This window comes from Oryzias latipes, chromosome 13 (genome assembly GCF_002234675.1).
Source record: "Oryzias latipes chromosome 13, ASM223467v1".
In the NCBI taxonomy this organism is placed as follows: domain Eukaryota; kingdom Metazoa; phylum Chordata; class Actinopteri; order Beloniformes; family Adrianichthyidae; genus Oryzias; species Oryzias latipes.
Window position 1 is genome coordinate 13,528,061 of NC_019871.2, and position 20,510 is coordinate 13,548,570.

The 20,510-nt window shown below is 38.3% G+C and overlaps 1 protein-coding gene across 1 annotated transcript in view; it reads right to left on the minus strand.

Moving 5' to 3' along the window:
- Window positions 1–1,345: 1,345 nt before the first annotated feature.
- ppm1l (protein phosphatase, Mg2+/Mn2+ dependent 1L) overlaps window positions 1,346–20,510 on the minus strand; it is a 44,257-nt gene continuing 25,092 nt past the window's right edge. Inside the window, exons 2-4 of the mRNA XM_011482721.3 lie at window positions 12,623–12,839; window positions 6,654–6,815; window positions 1,346–4,613 (exon numbers count right to left, since the gene is read on the minus strand). Coding sequence (XP_011481023.2) covers window positions 4,270–4,613; window positions 6,654–6,815; window positions 12,623–12,839 — 723 coding nt within the window. The 3' untranslated portion in view covers window positions 1,346–4,269. The remainder of the gene's footprint in view (window positions 4,614–6,653; window positions 6,816–12,622; window positions 12,840–20,510) is intronic.

Sequence of the window (20,510 nt, forward strand, 5' to 3'; positions counted from 1 at the left end):
GAATCACGTCCCACGTGCCCAAAGTCCTCCAACACTGCCGCAAACAGGAAGTTCAGTTGAAACAATGGGAAGATCAAATTCCCTCCTGGCTGAATGTCTATCAGCACTAACCTCACAGCTTTGCTTCGGTGTCCCCAGCTGATGGAGAAAGGTGGTTTGATCCAAGGACTGGCACACTTTTATAGATGATAAATATTGGAAGAAAGTTGCACAATCAGTAAATCAACTATTAACATTCAATACATTATTTTACTTTTAGTTTGTACACGTAATTTGTGATGTGTTCAATTTTTGAAAACAATTCTGTAAGCTGATAAGAAATTTACTAGTGTACGAAGCAGCCTCCAAGAGAGAGGTGGCCACTTTGGTGACATGGTGTAAGGACAACAACCTCACCCTCAACACAGACAAGACATAGGAAATGATAGTGGACATGAGGAAGTAGAGGAACCCTCATCAGCTGCTGCTTATCCGGGGTCTGGAAGTGGAGAGGGTGAGCAGCTTTAAATACCTGGGGGTCCACCCCAGCCAGGACCTCACCTGGACAGTTAACACCACACAGCTGATGAAGAAAGCTCATAAGCGGCTGTACATCCTGAGGAGGCTAAGGAAGTTCGGCATGTCCACAAAGATCCTCAGCAACTTCTACAGTCCATCTTGACCAGCTGCATCACAGTGTGGTACGGCAGCTCTACTGCCATGGACTGCAAATGCCTGCAGAGAGTGGTAAAGACTGCGACTAAGATCACCAGGACGCCTTTGCCCTCGCTTCAGAGCATCTACAAACGCAGGATCCACAGGAGAACTTCCTCCATCATCAAGGACCCCACCCAACTGCAACGAGATCTGTGCACTCTCCTCCCCTCGGGACGGAGGTACACGAGTGTGAAGTGCAGGACTACAGGACTCAGGAACTCGTTCTTTCCCTCTGCCATCAGACTCCTTAACAGCTGACAGGAGTCTGGAACAACAAACAGCCCCTTTGCGCATACTCATTGTTTATTTTTTCAATTCTTACATCTTAATATTTAACAACATCCATGCGTACCACACTGTTTAGCTCATGAAAGTCTCTTTTGAACAGTTATTCTCAGCTGAATGTGCAAAACAGCTGATTTGTACACTGTACTGCATAGTTATATTTTATATCTGGTGTGAATGTTTCAGATATCCTGTAAATATCCTATCCTATCTTTTGTTTAACCTTTAACCTTATGGCATTCAGAGCGAACAGCAAAGAAAGGATCTCATTGTACAGGGAAATTCATTTCCTTACTGTACATATGACAATAAACCCCTTTGAATCCTTTGAATAACCCCCCCCCACACACACACATAACAGTTATTTTGTGGTCTTCAAATTTAAAATGTTCAATTTATTAAACTTTTAGCAGTGTATTAAAGTCATCAAAACAAATAACAAAGGCAAGAAACATTCAGTGAGGTACATCATGACATGATCCTGAAAAAAAAGCACAGACAGTTTCATCTGGAATTCATGTATTTACATCTCTGCAGTTAGCTTAGGATCAGGGACAGCTGTAATAACCTGCATGTTTGGGTGGAGCTGGTAGTCACGTGATGACGGTATTTACATTCATCTTTATGTTTCATACCTCATGAAACAGTCACTCAACACATAATATCTGAATGAAGGTACAAGATATGGGGCGTGCATCCTCCACTGCACTGCCCTGCACGATCAAATGCATTTCACCGAAAACTCACAAAATAGTTTTGGCAGAAAAAAAATTAAAAATAAGGCAACATCATGTAATTTCACCAGAATAAGACAAAATAAAACACAAATGCAGTTTTTAATGTACTGTAAAAATTAAAATGGATTGTTTTTGTCCAAAGAAAAATGTAATCAACCAGAATGGATCATTTCATTTAAGTAAATTAATTAGTAAATTAATTTAAAAAAGTTAGTTTGAAGAACTTCTAATGTTAAAAATATAAAACATATTTTATTTAAAAAATGCATAACAAAATTTTTAAAATGTTGTTCTGGGTGGTCACTTTCCTAGCCTTTAAACAAGTAATCTGTTAAAAAAAAAAGAAAATTATAAATTGTGTATTAAGTTTGTTTTTTAAATGACTACCTTATGACTTTCTTCATATTGGAAAATAATGTAATTTAAGCTTCTACAAACTACATACAGCAGGTTCTCAAACTCAATGTAATTTCATTGAAAGGCCACAACACTGCTTGAGTGATACAAAAACTAAAAAGGGGTGTTTTCTATATCATTTAACATAAAATACATCATTAAGATTTTAAAATGAAATAAATCCCTTTACGATTTAGGAAATGGTGCAAACTGACTCTTTCTTCCTAATGAGACACACGCCAGGACTTCCGCTTTTTTAATTGTAACAAGTTTAAAATACAAACATGTTTATTCAAACTAGTTTTATGCTACAAATCCAAGCAATTCCTTAATATATCTTAACGCTCTGCTCTTAATTACCGGTACGTACCTAGAATCAACCCCTACAAAAAAGGAGCATAACATCAAGGACTCTTAGATTTTGACATTGACATAAATTAGGTGAGTTGACCCAAACAAGAAAACCAGGACACGGAGTTTGAGACCCGTAAGCCTCAGTTATTAGATAAAACAATAAAACGTATAACAGAGGTCTTGAAAGAGTTTCTAGGTGAAGCAGCCTAGCTTTGAAAAACTAAAAAGTTTTAAATAAAGTGAGATTCGAAAGAAGAAATTATTAGCAGTCCTGTAAAAAAGCTCAAATTTAACAAAAAGAGAGAAACACCTGTTCTTACAATTAGATTTTCTTTATGCAAGTATTCTTGTATGAGCTCTCCAGAGAAACAAATCTCATATTTGCCGTTGATCACATAAGGCTAAATAATGACATGATTCACAATGTGGAAACAGAGTCGCCACTGCCTCTGACGAAAATGAATGATGGGATATTATAGTTGAAACCAGAAGTTTACATACACAACATAAAACCACACAACTGAACACACAACATGAAATAAAAGTAAACTTTTCCTGTTTTAGGTCAATTACAATTTGCTAAATGATAGAATAATGAGACTACGGTTTTCAAACTAATTTGTTTTACTTTGATCAAAGTCAAAAGTTGACATACATTCCATTAGTATTTGGTTCTATTGCCTTTAAACTGCAGTACTTTGGTCAAACATCTCAGATATTCTTCCACAAGCTTCTGACAAGATTTGGTAGGAATTGTGGCCCATTCCTCCAGACAGAACTGGTGTAACTGAGCTGAGTTTGTAGGTCACCTTGCATTTACACGCCTTTTCAGCCCTGACCATAAATGTTCAAAAGGGTTTAGATCCGGGCTCTGCGATGGCCACTCCAAAACATTGACTTTGTTATCTTTAAGCCACTTCGGGTCATTGTCCATTTGGAAGATCCATTTGCGCCCAAGCTTCAACTTTCTGGCTGATGTCTTCAGATGTTGCTTTCCACATAATTCTCTTTCCTCATGATGCCATCTATTTCGTGAAGTGCACCAGTCCCTCCAGCAGCAAAACAATCCCACAACATGATGCTACTACCACCCCCATGTTTTACAGTTGGGATGGGGTTGCGAGGCCTGCAGGCTTCCCCCTTTTTCCTTCAAACATAACGATGGTCATTGTGGCCAAACAGTTTCATTTTGGTATGGTCAGCCCACAGGAAATGTCTCCAAAAATTAAAGTCTTTAACCTTGCATATGTGAACTTTTGACTTTAATAAAAGTAATAAAAACTTTTCTAAAAAAAAGATATTCTCATAAATCTGACATTCAGCAAATAGAAATAACTTTTTTGCCCATTGTAATTGACCTTAAACAGGAAAGGTTTCCTTTTATTTAAAAAAAAAGCATGTGTGTTTTTATGCCATGTATGTAAACTTCTGGTTTCAACTGTACATGTACAAATTGACAGAAAAGGATTTAACAATGTAGCTTAAACCTCTCAGTCCCGGTTTGCTTTAGAGTGAAAGAATTGTGTACATTTATTTCTAAGAGAATACTGTCTTTATTTTACCTCCACTCGTTCCAGTGCACACTTACACAGTTAAAAGTGTAGTTGTTTGATGCACTCACAGGTTTGTGACACTTGTAGGGTAAAAGATTAGAAAGAGAAAAAGTGTTTTATGTGAGGTTTCAAGGGCTATCTGCAGTAAATACCTACGATATAAATAGTTCTTGTTCAAAAAGCAGCTTTAAATCTTCCACCGTAAATGAATTCAAACCATCATATATACATGCCGTGGGCGGGAGGAACTACTTTTTTTCACCACTTTTGCCTTTAAACTTCACCACCATTACGGTGATGTTGTCAGGGCAACCTCGATAGAAAGACTGGAGAACAATGCTCTTGGCGCCAAAGTGCGGCTCATCTAGTCTATCCTTGATGAAGCGAACTGCCTCCTCATTGCTGAAAGTATCCCAGAGGCCGTCTGATGCCAGGATCATGAACTGAGGCTGCAGCTTGTCCAGGTCAAAGGACATAACGTCTGGGTCAGAAACGACCACGTTCAGATTCTTCAGCGGGTAATCGCCCAGGGAACGAGACATAGCCAGGATGCCCTGGACGCGCCATGAGCCATTGAAACTGATGAATCCACCTGCAGAGGAAACAGAAAGACGGGATAAGAAACAGAAGGAGAGGAGTGAGTCTAAGATAGAGAGTAAATAATAATTTTCCTTCATTTTGAGACATAATGAAATAAAAATACAACATACGTCACAACAAAAACTATCAAATACAATCAGGCATCAATTAACCGGCTCCTATCTCAACAAGAACAAAAGATACATCTTTATAAAAAATGTCACGTATTATGACGTGTATTGCATATATAAAGTAAGTATTCATGAAAGGAACTTCACTATTTATGCAGAAATATAGCTTTTTTTCTTCTTTATCAAAACTATTTCACAAACATATTTATTTAAGTGATGTTTTACGAATTAAAAAAAAAAAAAATCGATGTTTCTGAAACACCAAACTCATATGAGCCTTTATGAACCAATGTTTTAAATGAAGTGAAAGAGTTGTTATGCGTTTCTGAATAAACTAATGGAATACACAGCAATAAATGGTAAATGGAAGAGGTGTTACTATTAATCATTTAATCGATTGGTTAATTAATTGATTTTTACCACTTTCATAAAAGACTCAAAGTGCTTTACAGTAAGTCCATACATTCTCACACTGGTGGCATCTCCACCGCCTTACACTGGTGCCAACCTATAATCACCAGGAGCAATGTGGGGTTTAGTGTCTTGCCCATGGACACTGACACATGGGTGGGCAGGACAGGAACTGAACCCGCAATCTTTCCGATCAGAGGTCGACCAAATCTACCTCTGCATCAAATACATTTTGGTACAATGTGCTTGACAGTTTTTAACTATAGTGAAAAGGTTTAGGACTGTGAAAAAAAAAATCCTTGTAGTGGGTGGTGGCAGCGTCATGATGGGGATAGTTTCATAATATCAAGTTAGATTTAGCTTAAATATTTCTTTGGTGGATAATGCTTAATAGCAAAGTTGGACAGTGGCTTTGTGTTTCGTTTTATAACATTTTTGATTTCTATGAATTACTTTTGCCGTCCGAAATGTCCTCTTTTCTTTTTTACAGAAGCCGGAAAAGGCGCTATGGGACATCGCTGATTGGATGATGATGTTTGTCCATTAATTCAACCGAAATTTATTTGAGATGAAGCGATATTGCATATCATTATCCAATCAGTGATGTCCCATAGTACCTAGCTCTTCCGGTTTCTCATTGTTTAATTTTTTAAAATTTCATTTTGTTTTCTGGAAATTACTTTTTGTTTTTTCTTAAATATTGTTTTGGTTTTTTATGTTTTAAAAAAAAAACATTTGCTTTGCTTTATAATTGTCGTTAGGATCTCTAACTCATTTTTGCTTCGAATGATTTGTTGATATGATTTGCACTTCAGGGCCACCGTAGAGTTGAGACTTAAAGGTAGTCTAAGGCAAATGTGACAAAAACACATTTATGGTAAAACTTCCAAAATTAAAATGACAATATTAAAGTCCATAACTTCTCGTTCTCTGCTTTTGTGTAGATCTGTCTCATCACAAAATGCTCAGAAAACGTCTATCCATGTAATTGTAAGTGAAAATTTGGAATTAGCATTTGTATTCACACAGCAACATGTTGGAAAAGGGACAAACTAATTTTTCTTTGTTTGTAGGAGAATTTAGGACAGAAGATGAAGGTTTTCACTGCAAAAGCATTGCCAGTACCACATTTGCTCAATAGGTGGTGATGTTGAGCTTCCATTCAAATGAGTAATTTGGCAATCTGCTTTCAACCTCCTCAGCAGAGCAGGTTTGCAGTATGGGCTGGAGTGAAATTTGTGACACAAGCTTCAAAGCATGTGCATTTCCTGGTTCCATTGGATAACTCTGCTGTAGAAGCTGACCGTCAGTGAATTATGAAGACAGCTCAGGAAACACAAAGTAAGAAGAAAGGATAACTATTATGAGCTTTGATCACAAGAAAAAATATTTTTGCCCTTTCATAACATAGGTCTGTTATTCTCTTATGTTTTAGCTTTGTTCTTCAGCTCAGTAAAAGATGAAAAGCATAAAAAAAGGAAACTCAATCAGCATTGTAGGAGCTTTCTCACCGGCTTTCTTGATCCTCTTGCGTTCCTTGAGCTGGTACGGTTTATGGTCATGCGATAGAGGAATGGCTTTCCCATTTTTATCACACAAAACTCCACGAGAGTCTCCGACGTTAGCCACAGTCAGCTCTTTATCAGAGAGCAGAGCCACCAGACATGTAGTGCCTGAAACAGAGAAGATATATGCGAAAACCAGAGAGGGAAACACATGAGAATCATGTGGATTTAAGGACGGTTGAACGATCAAACTGTATTAATAATAATAGGGAAAAAAAATATTTTGAATGTTGTCTTGTGGAACTATAAAAGTTTGCCATATTTTCATCTGTCTATGCTAAATCTTCTTCCTCTTTTGGCTTCTCCCATCAGGGGTCGCCACAACGAACAAGTTGCATGGTAAACTTGGCAACGTTTTACACTGGATGCCCTTCCTGACGCAACCTTCTCAAACCAGGCTTGGGACCGGCACAGAGGTAGAGAAGAGAACAGGGAGCAGCCCAGAGTTGAACCCTGGTTTCATGGATGGAAGGCGCCGCAAACCAGCACGAGCTAAACCGGCTCCCTATGCAGCTATGACAAATAATTATTTATAAGTGAATCATATTAGAGTTTAGACAAAATGTAGTAGTGTGAACCGATTTTTCTAAAAGACTTAAGTTTTTTAAAAATGAAAACACAAGAAACTTTAATAAAAAGTTAAAGTCCCACTCTGATCATCTTTTGATCTTTTTTAAGTTTTCCCAGTGGTCTTTTAATTGTGATCATGCCGTTTTTAGCCACAAAAAACATCACAAAACCTGTGTTGTTTTGTAGGACAGTTTCTAAAGCAGTAGTTCATTAGAAAATCGCCTCTGAGTTGGGGGCGTGACTGTTGGTGCACAGTAAGCCAATCCCTATTTCCTGTTATCGTTCTGTTTACACTCTCTCCCACTAGCTTACAGCCCCTCACAACCTAACATTGCCGATGCAACAGAAATGGCGAGGAATATTGGAGCTATCCAGCTGTACAGTTTAGAGCCAGATACCAGCTCAGATGGAGAAAAAGAAAAAAGGATGGATCTATTTGTCTGCAAGTCGATGCATCAGAATGGAGCAGAGCAGGAAGCTTGTGACTCACCTAGGGTATTTTTTACTTCACAAATGAGCTATTTTGTCAAAGAACATTTTTTATTTGCTCCTGATTCCCAACAATTTAAATGAAGAAATACACAGAAATGCAATTTTAAGCTTAATTATCTTATCTTTATGTCCTCCATCATAAGAAAAATGCTAGAAAAGGATGTTAAAAACACCAGAGACACTAATTTCCTTATGCTTTCTCCTGCACTCGTCTGTAAATGCTGGAGATTGTGACAATGAGGCAGAAATGCAGCAAATCTTATCATTTATATTTCTAAAATACTTTATGAAATACAAGGAAAAATGGGGTAAATCCCAGGAATCTACTGCATATTATACAAGTCCTAGTAAAGTTAAGGAGAAAAAAATCCCAGCTCTGTCCGTAAGGCCATCTGCTCTTACACAGTAAGGAAAATGATGGAGAGTGGGAGGGGGATTTACTGTGGAAAGCAGGGGGACCACCACCACCTGAGGATGGACCACCCATACTGAGAGGGAGGGAGTGCATGCATAAAGATGGAAGCAGAGGCACATCAGACTCACCCAGAATTCATAAACAAAAGAATTCACGGGAGACAGAGGACAGGCGTGAAGCAAATGCTGTAAAAAAACAAACAAACAAATGCTCGCGCACATTTCAAAATGTGCTTTAAAGCTCCACGTCTGGTTATGACGCTGAAGTATTTTGCCGAAAGAGTGAAATCCATCAGCTCAGCTATGTTTTGCTGTACCTAAAAGTCAGCATTTGAGCAGAAAGGGCTGCTGAGGATGCAGATAAAATGAAATGTGAGAGCACAGAAAAAAGAAGAGAGCTGGGGGAGGATCAGAGTTAGAGAAAGTAGAAGAAAAAAGATGTTATGAAAGTTGTATTTTAGCATGTATTTACAGCTTCAAGTAGCAAAAACAACAACAAAAAAATACCACAAATTAAGTAACGGAGTTAGGTAGAAAAGCTGAAAGGGTGACTACCACAACTGTAAGGCACGCCAAAGCAAATGAGTTGTAAATGAGTTACTGAATCCTTTCATAGATCTGTTTCTTTTAGCCTCATAATTGCACGCACCACTAATCCCGATGCCTTCCCAGCCCTGTGCCGCACTGTCCAGCTAATTATCCTTATCTAGTTTCCATGGTGATGGAAATGATGGACTGAGGTGCTTTGAGAGCACATCCTTCCCCAATTAGCTTGACCATGCCAAACATAAATTCAGCATCCTTTTTGAAAAAAGCAGCACAGTTTTAAATTTGCCATGTTTGTGTTAATTATTGGTTTGTCCGAGCCAGGCAAACATCCAATTAGTTTAGGATTTCAGTTTATCAGCCATCTAGTTAGGATCTGTGCACTCACACTCAGGCTTTACTTAAGATTTCCCTGCACTGCAAATTCTGACACCGTGTGGAGTCATGTGTATCACTTTAAAACGCTTGGTAAAATCCCTGCATCCTGAAGGGAGCATGTCACTGGAAAACATTTGGACCACTTATTTACCATTTTGTATGATAAACATAATACTTTAGTAGGGTTTTGTTTTGTACTTGTGCTTCAATTTGATTCTTCATTCCCTTTACTGAAGAAAAACAGACACCTCTGTATCGTCAAAAACTGTATACGCCCAAATTGAAAAAATATATCGAATATGAATTATATCAGAAACCACAAATAATAAATGAATCAAATTGTTGTTAAAATAAAACGTTCCACCCCTAGTTCTTCCTTCTACTCCTCTTCAGTCATCTTGTTGAATTGGTTTATTTAGGTTTATATTCTTCAAAAAGTTTGACCCAAAAAAGTTGTTGCTTCACATTTTTGCTACTTGGGATGCTGCCTACTACGGCAATGAGGATTTAGACACTTTGGCTAGATAATAAAATCAAATACAGTTTCTGCAATTTTCCTTTACAACCTCAACAGAGATGTGCTACTTATTCCCCCTCATGGAGAGAAATATTGTCATGTTTGCATCAAAAATGTTTGTTACTATGCACTGACATGCAGGCACATTAAAGGTAAAAATACTTCTCCTAATTTTATTCTATTTTTCTATTTTTTTTTTTTCTTCATACCTGAATTACCTTATCGACCTACTGGAGAATTCTGTTAAACACAGAGCCTGTTTGGATTCTAAAGCAGACAATAAAAAAGAGAATTTTTAAAATCTGCAATCAGACCATTCTTGTAGCTTTTATTAAGGTATGTAAGTCTCTGTGTTTTTCTTAAATTGATGGGGTTTGTTGATGAACAAGGATGAATAAACAGCACAATAAACCCACTGTTGTCCAGGAAACAGAGCTGAATCAAATGCATCTGTGTATTGTGCTAGAATCTGCTCTACAAGCCAGCTCATTTTAGACTCTTGTTGAAAGATGGGTGCAATGTATAATGTGACAGTTAAATCAAATTCTGGGACGAGGACTCAAAACTGCAGCCGCAGCAGACATCCCCTTAAAAGCTGGTAGGAAAGGAAAAATACCGTCTGAGGCCCAAACTGGACAATTCACTGAAACAGTGGTGGATTTTCACTCCAGATTGTTGTGATGTCCACATGAAGAAGATGAAATACTGAGGGAGTGTTTTTGGAACATGAATGCATTAAGCAGTTTAGAAGATGGATCAGGAGGATGTCCTCTGTTGGAACTTGAAGAACACTTAGGACCAAGAAACCGATGCTTCACCTAAGAGGGCATGAAGGCGGAGGAAGCTGAAGTTAAAAGAGGATGTAAAATATAAGAAAACTAAAGATCTGAAATCAAGGTGTTTGGCTCAAAATGTTCCTATAAGGATGACTATTACACAGTGTATAGATCTCTCTGAATCACTGACTATTTGAGGACTGGACCAAGGGAATGTGACGTCACCTATAGAAAATGACTTGCTACAGGTCCCAACTAAATTAAGTCATTTCAGTTGGTATTTTTTGCGATACAGACGTCGCCATGTTGGAACCAGATGAGGTCAGTAAATGGTAAATACTTAATAAATACTTATATCGTGCTTTACTACCTTCTTAAAAGGCCCAAAGCGGTTTACGGTCACAGTCCCATTCACCCATACACACACACATTCACACAATGATCCGCTGCCGAACACTAGTGCCAACTTGTAACCACTAGGAGCAATGAGGGGTTCAGTGTCTTGCCCAGGGACACTTGGACACACAGGCGGGCAAGGCGGGAACCAAACCTGCAACCTTCTGATCAGAGCTGTTGAGAAATAAACAGCTGTTACTAACGTCAAAACTTTTGATTCTCCAAAGCCCGGTTTCAAGTGTCAGGGCTGTGGACTTCCAACAAGCTCACTTCTGATTGGTGAAAGTGGTTGCCATAGAAATGTTGACTTAGACTGACTAGGACCAATCACTGCTTGCTGATGTCAACTGGTTCCGACATAGCAATGCCTGTATCACAAAAAAATGGCTACTGAATTGACTTCCTTTTGTTGAAGCTGGAAGAAAGTTATTTTCTCTGGGTGACGTCACACTCACTCGGTCCAGGTCTAGTCTACAGTCAATGGTACCGAGTCTGGTCCAACTGGAGATTTTCTTACCTTGGATCTTATAATGGGATTTACAGAAGGTCAATCTGGTTCTAAGACCATTCTTGGTTTATAAACTGGTTTATAACAATGTGAATAGTTGTGCGTCTTGCTTGGTTAGATCTTTTAAGTGCCTTCTTTGTGTGGAACCCTAAAATCCCATTGTAGCTTTATAAACTATCGTAGCTAAATTTTAACTCTGTTTCCTGTAAAGCTGTGAGTGCTGTAGCGTGTAAAAGTAAAACGATTTGCAAATAATTAGGGGGCACAAACCCAACAACTTGCATGTTGAAAGAAGACCTTTCAAATTTTTTCTCCATTCATTTTGACTTTCAAGATGTACATAGATGGAGATCATAAACAATAGTGTATGGAAAAACTCTAAAATTGGTGAAGAATAAACAAACAAATAGATATAGGTTAGTAATTTTAGATGCTTGTCTTTTTCTGCTATAAATACATTTCTCTTGTGTTTCCCACATCCACTGGGACCGTGGCTTTAATGGGGCCACACCAGAAAAGAACGAGCTTTACAAAGGAACTTCAAAGTTCTTGAGGTGAGAGAAAGCATTCACAATCGTACATTGATATGAGATTATAATCTTGTCCTTCCTGTTCAGTAACCAGATAAGGCGGCTGCTGCAAAACAAAAAGGTTTGATGACGAGTTCCCATATGCTCTTGGCCTGACCTTATTTCTTATATGAACAGAAATCTGTTTATGAATGTGCCCTGCTTCTCCCTGCACTGCCCTGAGCTCCTCCCACCCACCACCTCCATACGAAAGGTTTAGATCATTCACAACCAACAGCTCTTTGTGTCCATATTGGGGTTTTGCCTCATTTCCTTTCATTTTAGCAATCCCAGCAGGCTCTACTTCCTCTTCGCTTCAAAACTCCTACTCAAAAAAGAAAGCACAAAGTTCCTTTTACGCACATGTTCCCCCCAGCTGACCCTTCCCTGGACACTCACGATCCATCACTCGCTCATTCCCCACTTCCCATCACAGGTAATTACTACAAGCCTTGTAAAGATCAACGTGTATTTGAACAGCTGAATAAGCAAAGTCTTTGGACTGCTGACACTCACAATTCAATGATTATCAGGCAAGCTAAATGAAGAATCAAATATTGGACTAAATACGAAGTTACAACCATTCAAAAAGTTGCTAATGGATATTAAAACCCATCCAGATGCTTTTCTGCTTTCTAATTTTGTATTCTAAGCTGACATTTCTGCAGATGTGATCTCTTCAAGGTAATCAACCGATGCAGCATCTCAGTAAAGCTCAAGTGTGGGATCATGCAAGCACCAGAACACACCTGCTTCGTTGTAAGTGGCAGAAAGTTTTTCAAGCATTTCTCTGTCCAACGTCAGGATCTGCTGCTCCAGAATGGTGGGATAGGAAAAGCTGGCCTCCTCCTTTTTCTCATCTTTCTCCTTGTCTTTCTCTCGGTCTCGCTCTTTCCCCCGTTCATAGGTCAGTAGCTGCTGGCGCAGAGCTTCAGGCAGGTGAGCTTTCGCAAAGTCAGCAGCAGCCTAATAATGGAGAGAAGAGGGGGAAAAAAAGGAAAAATCAGACAACAGCAGAGAAAAACAAGACTCCTTATCTTTCAGAGGATCTAAGCCATTATCCAAATGATGCTCATCTTTGATAATAATTAAAAAAAAATAGGACTTTCTGTCACTGTTGTTTTAAAACAAGAGTTTTCTATCTGCAATAAGAATTAAAAGAACATATTTCAAAAATAGTTTTTTAAATGAAACTCCTTTCTCAGAAGTAAAACTTCAGTGCTGTCGTATTTCATATTGTCAGCTAAGCTAAGATAAAATATATTTTAAGTGCTCATATTTTTGAAGAACTCATTTCAACTATAGTCCTAATGCAAAGTGTGGATCTAGTGTTTCTGGCATATTTATTTTATACATGTTTGACCTTAACAGAACAATAAAAAGCCCCATGATGATCCCCCGTGTCTAATAAGCCACTGAAAGTATGAGGAGTGTCAGAGAATCATAAGAAACAAAAACAAAAATCTATTTTTCTCTTCGTTTTTTAAAATCTAAATAGACTTGGATGTATGTCTTTGGGTTGAGGTTGCAACCACAGAGATTTGAGCATGTAACAGCCTGATCTCATGATAAAATGCCCAAATAAGTATACATTAGCGCACTGCAAGTGGTAGAAAAAAAGAGCTCCTACAGCAAATGTCCTTTTGTCCTTCCTCCCTCGTTAAAGAGGATAACTCAAAAAGAAACAGATAAGGACAGATAAAGCGCATCCCAAAACACCATGGCAGCTCCGTGGGATTCAGACGATCTATGAAAACTGTAACCTCACCTTTACCCATTTTCTCCAAAAGATATCACCATGCTAATGTTTTCCCGCATGTTATCGGCCTGTTTGGAGCAACTCGTCTGTCAAGGCTGGGCACTCACAGACGACCAGCCAGTAGAAGGTCATGAAGTACAAATGTCTGATAACTTACTGCTGACACACCACTGATCTGTATCCTACAGAGATCACTTTTCTCACATCTAATATTCAAAGAAAAATGAGCAATTCCAGGCCACAGAAGAGAATATGATCATTTCAGGAGCGTCAACAGAGACCCACATATGAACCCAATGTCTCTGGTGTCCTAATCTGCAGTTCCATCTCAAGATCACATTGCACTGGAAAATGGCTGTAAAGAACTCACATCTTGAGTGTCATAAAACGAAGAGAAATTCCTTCAGTTTCTTCAGGGACATGTCCATTTCACCTCACATGACCAAGACAACCAATCAGCAAAACAATTCATCCAGTAGTTTTTAATCATCCTGCCTGCTGCTTACCCTGAATGTTAAAACTAAGACAAGATTAAAGGATTAAAGAAAGGAAGGAGGGTTGGATAACAAGAAGATTTTGGAATGAAGACTCAGATGAGGACACAAATCACGGGATAATATAAAAAAGGTGTAAAAAAATAAATAAAGGAAGATATATAAACCAGAAACGCATGGGGAAAAAAACTGCATATATGATGAGAGGCTCTATTTTATGATTTACTGGAATCAGATAGAACGGGTCATCTATGCAAACTTTATTTGCTGCCAGCATAAAAACAGAAATGTAAAGGCTTACACTGAAACTCCCACTCCGATCCTCTTTTGATCTATTTAGATCTATTCCCAGTAGTCTTTTAATTATGATTATGCCATTTTTAGCTAAAATTTGAAAAACTTGAGTTGTTTTCTAGGACATCTGCAGAACGGTAGAAGTTCATCAGAAATTTGCCTCTGAGTTGTAGGCTGGTCCGCTGGGACTCCTTGCTGTTGAGAGCTCTCTGTTTACATGCTGTCCCACTACCTTATAGTTCCTCACATCCCCGGCCTAATATTACCGGTCCAACAGAAATAGGGAGCAATATTGGCGCTAAATGTAGAGTTTTGAGCCAATTGAAAAATTCCACTAGATTCCCACTAAAGGCATCAAAATTGTGAATTAACACATGTGGAATTATATACATAACAATAAAAGTGTGAAACAACTGAAAATATGTCATATTGTAGGTTCTTCAAAGTAGTCACCTTTTGCTTTTATTACTGTTTTGCACACTTCTGCACAATATCTAAATCGAAAATAAAAATAAATCTCATAAAATCTCAAAAATAAATCTCATATAAATGTAATAAATCTTAAAAATAAATCTCACAAATCAACAGCCTAAACAAAGAAGGCTTTTCTGAGAGTAATGAGAGCGTCTACTGAGCTCAGCGTCATATCAGACCTGACTTGCTCAAACATGCAGGTTCACACACCATTTTCAACATCTTGCACACGCGCGCGCACACACACACACACACACACACACACACTCAATGGGGTCACCTACACTGTTTGTAGTCTCTGCACTGTAACCCAAACACTCCCTCCCCCAGCAAAAGGCACACAGAAACACAGTTCTCTAGAAATAGTCTGCCCTTCTGAATATTCCCATCCATCACAAGTTGAAGCAGGCAGAAAAGAAAAAAACCATTTGAGGATTTGTTTAGATACACCCTAAGGGAGACACAGAACCGAAGTTTATATATATATAAATATAAAAAAATACTTTCTCTTCACTTGACACAGTGCTGTGGGGTAAGATAGGTCATGGGAAAATAGCATATAAACAAAAAAAAAGCAGGCAGATCTGGAGAAGATAAAAAAAAGATGGGGCTTGAGAGGAGTTCCTGCACCATTTCATTAGCATCACTCAAGTGACCGGCCGTGGTGCAGTGGTAGGGCGGTCCACTCATGATCGTAAGATTGCAGGTTCGATTCCCGCCTTGCACGCCCATGTGCCGAAGTGTCCTTGGGCAAGACACTGAACCCCACCTTGCCTCTGGTGGGAGGTTGGCGCCAGTGTTTGGCAGCGGAGCCGCCATCAGTGTGTGAATGTGTGTGTGCATGGGTGAATGGGACTGTGACTGTAAAGCGCTTTGGTCCTTCGTAAGAAGGTAGAAAGCGCTATATAAGTATACGCCATTTACCATTTACCAAGCACATCATTAAAAAAGGAGAGAAAAAACAATTAATGTTGAAGAAACCATCACGACAATAAAACCCAGAAAAAGCAATAATAGTGATGGAAAACATTGAGACAGAAATGCCATTTGTGGTCTTATTATTCCAGACAAGTTTCATATAGATGTAAACAGATACTTTAAACCGGTATATTTTCCACAAATTAACTGGTTGCTGCTTTACTGCTGATACAGTCAAAATATTTACATTACTGACGTGCAAAATCCGGCATAAAAAGTTGCAAAAATTACGCTTTGCCAGGACTGATTAAAACTTCTAAAACTTTTTTTTTAATGTCAGAAATATAAGAAAGCGTTGCTTTACAGCTGATAAATTGTCTCCACAAAAGCATCAGGGATTCTTGTGACATGTTTGCTCGGGTTGCATCTATCGATCTATTTTAAAAGCATTCCGAGTGTTTTTTTTTTTAAAATTAGGATTATGCTGCGTTTGACCAAAGTCAAAAAATGTGTGAGGTTTTCTAGGGTATCATAAAGTGGCTCAGTGGTCTTGTGGTTAGAGCGTCCGCCCTGTAAGGAAGGTTGTGGGTTCAAACCCAGGCTGAGCCTTTAAAAATAGGACCCAATGTCTCCCTGCTTGACACTCAGCTGGGTTGGATTGGGGGGTTAAGCAACCAAATGGTTCCCGAGCGCAGCTGTGTCTGCAGCTCACCGCTCCTCCAGGAGATGGGCCGAATGCGGACAACAAATTTTGCACACCTAGGTGTGTGACAAATAGAGCGGCAGGAGTTCAATAGAAATTCACTTCGGAGAATGAAGCAGAGCTTGTGGCCTGCTGTAGTAACTTGTTTGTCACACTTGTACGCTTTTTCAAACAGCATTTTTGCATCTGTTCCTGATTCAAAATAATTTAAATAAAGAAACGCCCTGGAATGCAATATTAAGCCTAATTTTTTAATATATGTCCACCATCATGAGAAAAGATGTTAAAAACAGCATTTTCATAGGAGTGGGTCTTTCCCTATGAAAAAGATTGGTGAGTTCAGTCAACCACATTGATGCATAAACTGATCAAATTGTAGATATTGTAACGGAAAAAGGCTTAATTTTGCAGGAGAACAAGTCTGTTTTTATATTTTGAAAGATCTGTTGCAAGTTTAAACTTTCTAAACTTAAAAATGGACTTTATGTGAATATCGACAACAGGTTCTAAATGAAGACCATACTCTTTACAGGATCTTAATTATGTTTCCTGTGCTGCTGAACATATCTTGGATTATGCACTGATAGTGGGAAGATGAAGACAAGATGTGGAGCATTCATTACTGACCATAGAGTTTTTTTCGTGCTGGTAGAAGGATGTTATCTTCATGGTGTGTTGCTTTGTAGTTCTACTAATAACAAAGGCTCACCTAATGGCAAGCGGAACCAAGAGTCTTGATACTGAGCCATTTCTGTCCAGATCTCCCAGTAGAGTTTGAATGAAAGCGCAGTAAAAGTTGATAAAAGCCGACTGGAGAGAAAACGTCAACACAATCACAGTATGATCTGATGAAAAAGTGTCGAGACTCCATCCGGGCACACAGTGCCTACATCCCTGCCTCCATCTGTGCAAACCTCTTGGCCTTTATGTCAGTGGAATAATCTTAAAATACCTGAAAGGAGCTGACATGCTAAAATATTCTAAAATGTGATCTCTCACGTCTTATTCTGAGTCTGGCCTAAGGTCATGCAAAAAGCGTTCTTCCCATATAATAATTCAAATAAGGTTTACACAATAGAAGTGAGGGGAAAGGTTTATAAGTGACTCATTCTGCTCTTTAAAGTCCCACTGCAATCATCTTTGAACCCATTGTAAAGGCGTTCCCAGTGGTCTTTTAATTTTGATTATGCCATTTTAGACAAAGTCAAAATATCTAAACCTTTTTTTTTAATATGGTTTCTGCAGAGTGGCAGAAGTTCATTAGAAAAATTTCCTTGAGTTGCTTCTGTTAACATGGAGTAAGCCTTCCCTGACTTCCCAAGATCCTTTTGTTTACTCTCTCTCTTGCTAGCCCCTCACAACCCCACACTAACATCTCCAGTGCAACAAAAATAGCGAGCAATATTGGAACTATCTAGCCATAGAGTTTGGGGTCAGATGCCAGCTCGGACAAAGAACATGAAGATGTACACGGATCTATTTGTCTACACTGGATGCATCAGATTTAAGGGGGGAAGGTAACCTGTAGTCCGCCAAATGCAGCGCAAGCGTCACACCTACAGGCTTTTTTGATCTGCTCCTGAACCACAATGATTTGAATAAACATTCTCAGAAACGCAATTTTACAGAAAAAAACATGTAGTAAAAGTTATAAAATGCCAACATGTGTACAGTGTAATGACAAACCCAAATAAATAACAAAGGAACCTTAAAACAGAAATAAGTGATGCTGCAAATATATTATCGTGTAGATTACAATGAATGTAGAGTTAACCAGAAACGTTGAGGTAAATTGAGATAAATCTTAAAGTCATTTTAATGCTGATCTTCATGACAAAAGAATGGATTAATATGACTTAGACAGAACAGCTAAAAACCAGGCTATTTAAAATACTCTTTGATTTTAAAGGTAAAGTCCCATCAGTCTTCTCTCATCTCTGAGTAGTCTTCTCCGCATTTCCCCTGTGGGAGCGGTGAGCTTCAGTCACAGCCCGGGAACCATTTGATGGTTAACCCCCCACCCCCCCACCCCACCCACTCCAATTCTCATTCTTTATTATAGAAATGTATCAATGCTCCAGAACAGTTCAACCATTTAACACACCTTAAGGTGATTAAAATTGTGCTACTCTTTGACGAGGAATGACAGTCTTCCTCTTCCCTTTGTTTCCATCAATTTAAAAACCCTTTATAATAAACGTACGGTCATAACGGTGTTTTGAGCACTTATTTCTATAAACTGTTATTTTTATATTTTTAAGAAAAAGTCTAATAGAAGAACATTGAACACACTAAAAATCCTCAATGTCAAAGCTGCTTTGATAAGGGGGCAAGACAAAAACGTCTGAAGTATATGGAGACTTCAAATAAAAGATGGAAAACTTCTTTAACAAAAAATATTAAATTGGATAAAGATGGCTCATTTAAAGGACCGGAAATGAAACTGTGGCAAATGCCAGCAAGTCCATTAAGTGTCACTTAACTTTCGCATTTTTCTCGTTGACCATAAATAGAGGCACAGTGCAACACAGGTTTGATAAGAACATCTGGTAACCATGGTTACAGCAGCTGAAAGTACCAGCTGGCTAGACATCTGTCCCCTCAGTGACCGTCTCCTTGCAAGGTTCCCAAAATTTCCAGTAATACAAGTAACTTCACTTGAAAAAATAGAGCACAGATTGCATCTCAAAGTTTTTCTAGAAACAAACTGATGTCACCACAGAGGCAACAACATCCAGGCCATGCTAAATCCACAAAAGACTTGTGAGCAGAGACAGGTTCTGCTCACCAAGTGATGAGAACTCTTTCAGCGGTGATTTGCAATCAGGAATTGATTGCATCAGAGAGTCATTAGCCACCATCTCCATCTGTAACACACACACACACACACGCACATCTCAGGGAAGGATCCCAGTGACAGCCGCGTCCATTAGAGGAGGTGAAAACTCATTAAACCCAAACACTCCACGTTTAGGAAAGCTGCCTGGGTTCTGCAGCTCCTCGTCAGTGTCCATGACCTGGTTGCTGCCTCAATAGAGTGTTTAGGTTCAAGAAAAGGCTCCCAATCATTTCACAGACTCGTTTGTTGCAGAAATTGACACATAACTGAAGCAAGGACCATTTTAACATAGCTCTGTAAAACACATTTGCACTTTAAATGTTACTTTAAGTCTTCATTTCAACCTGTTAGAGGATTATATGTAAGGAAAACATCGAATGAAGGTAAGAAGGATTAAGCATGTCCTTCCAAAGTCAATTGAACTTGTTTGAAAAATTTTAGGACTATTTTAATGGTTTCTAAACGTTTTAATGGTCTTGGGCCTTCTTATCTCAGTGTTCATCTTTTGAGATCAGAGCCCGTTGACTTTTTTAAGAAGAGGCTCACAACCCACCTTTTTAATTTTGCTTTTACCTGCCTATTTATTCATTTCTATTCGTTTTAATATATATTATTTTATTTATTTATTTTATTGCATGTATTTAACTTTTATTTTCCATTTTATGTATTTAATATTAACCTCTATCTTATTACAGTGGATTATCCCAGTGATGATTGATTATTGAAAACGCTTTTCAGACAACCTATTAACTTTTTTTTATATATTCTATGGAACCTATGATCATCTTTTTCCTTTTTTTGATGTTTGTCATATTGTTTTTATATATTTTTTTGTTTATATATTTTTTTCTATTTCTCATACATAATTATTTCGGATTTTTAAGTGTTGGATTTTAGATATTTTCTATAAAATGGGTTCCTTTTTCATAACTTTTTAATCGAATAACTTAACAGTTTTGTACTAGTCCATGTTTTTTCAATGCCTTCATACACTCCTCTGTCTTAGCTCATCTGTATGTTCGACAAAAGTCTATTTCACAAGTATATTACACAAGTAAACAGAGTACAGCACATATAACTCAGTGGCAGGGCTTTAAGACACACAATACTTAAAAACAGAAATGGAATGAGAAAGGGGTCATTTGGTGTTGTGAAA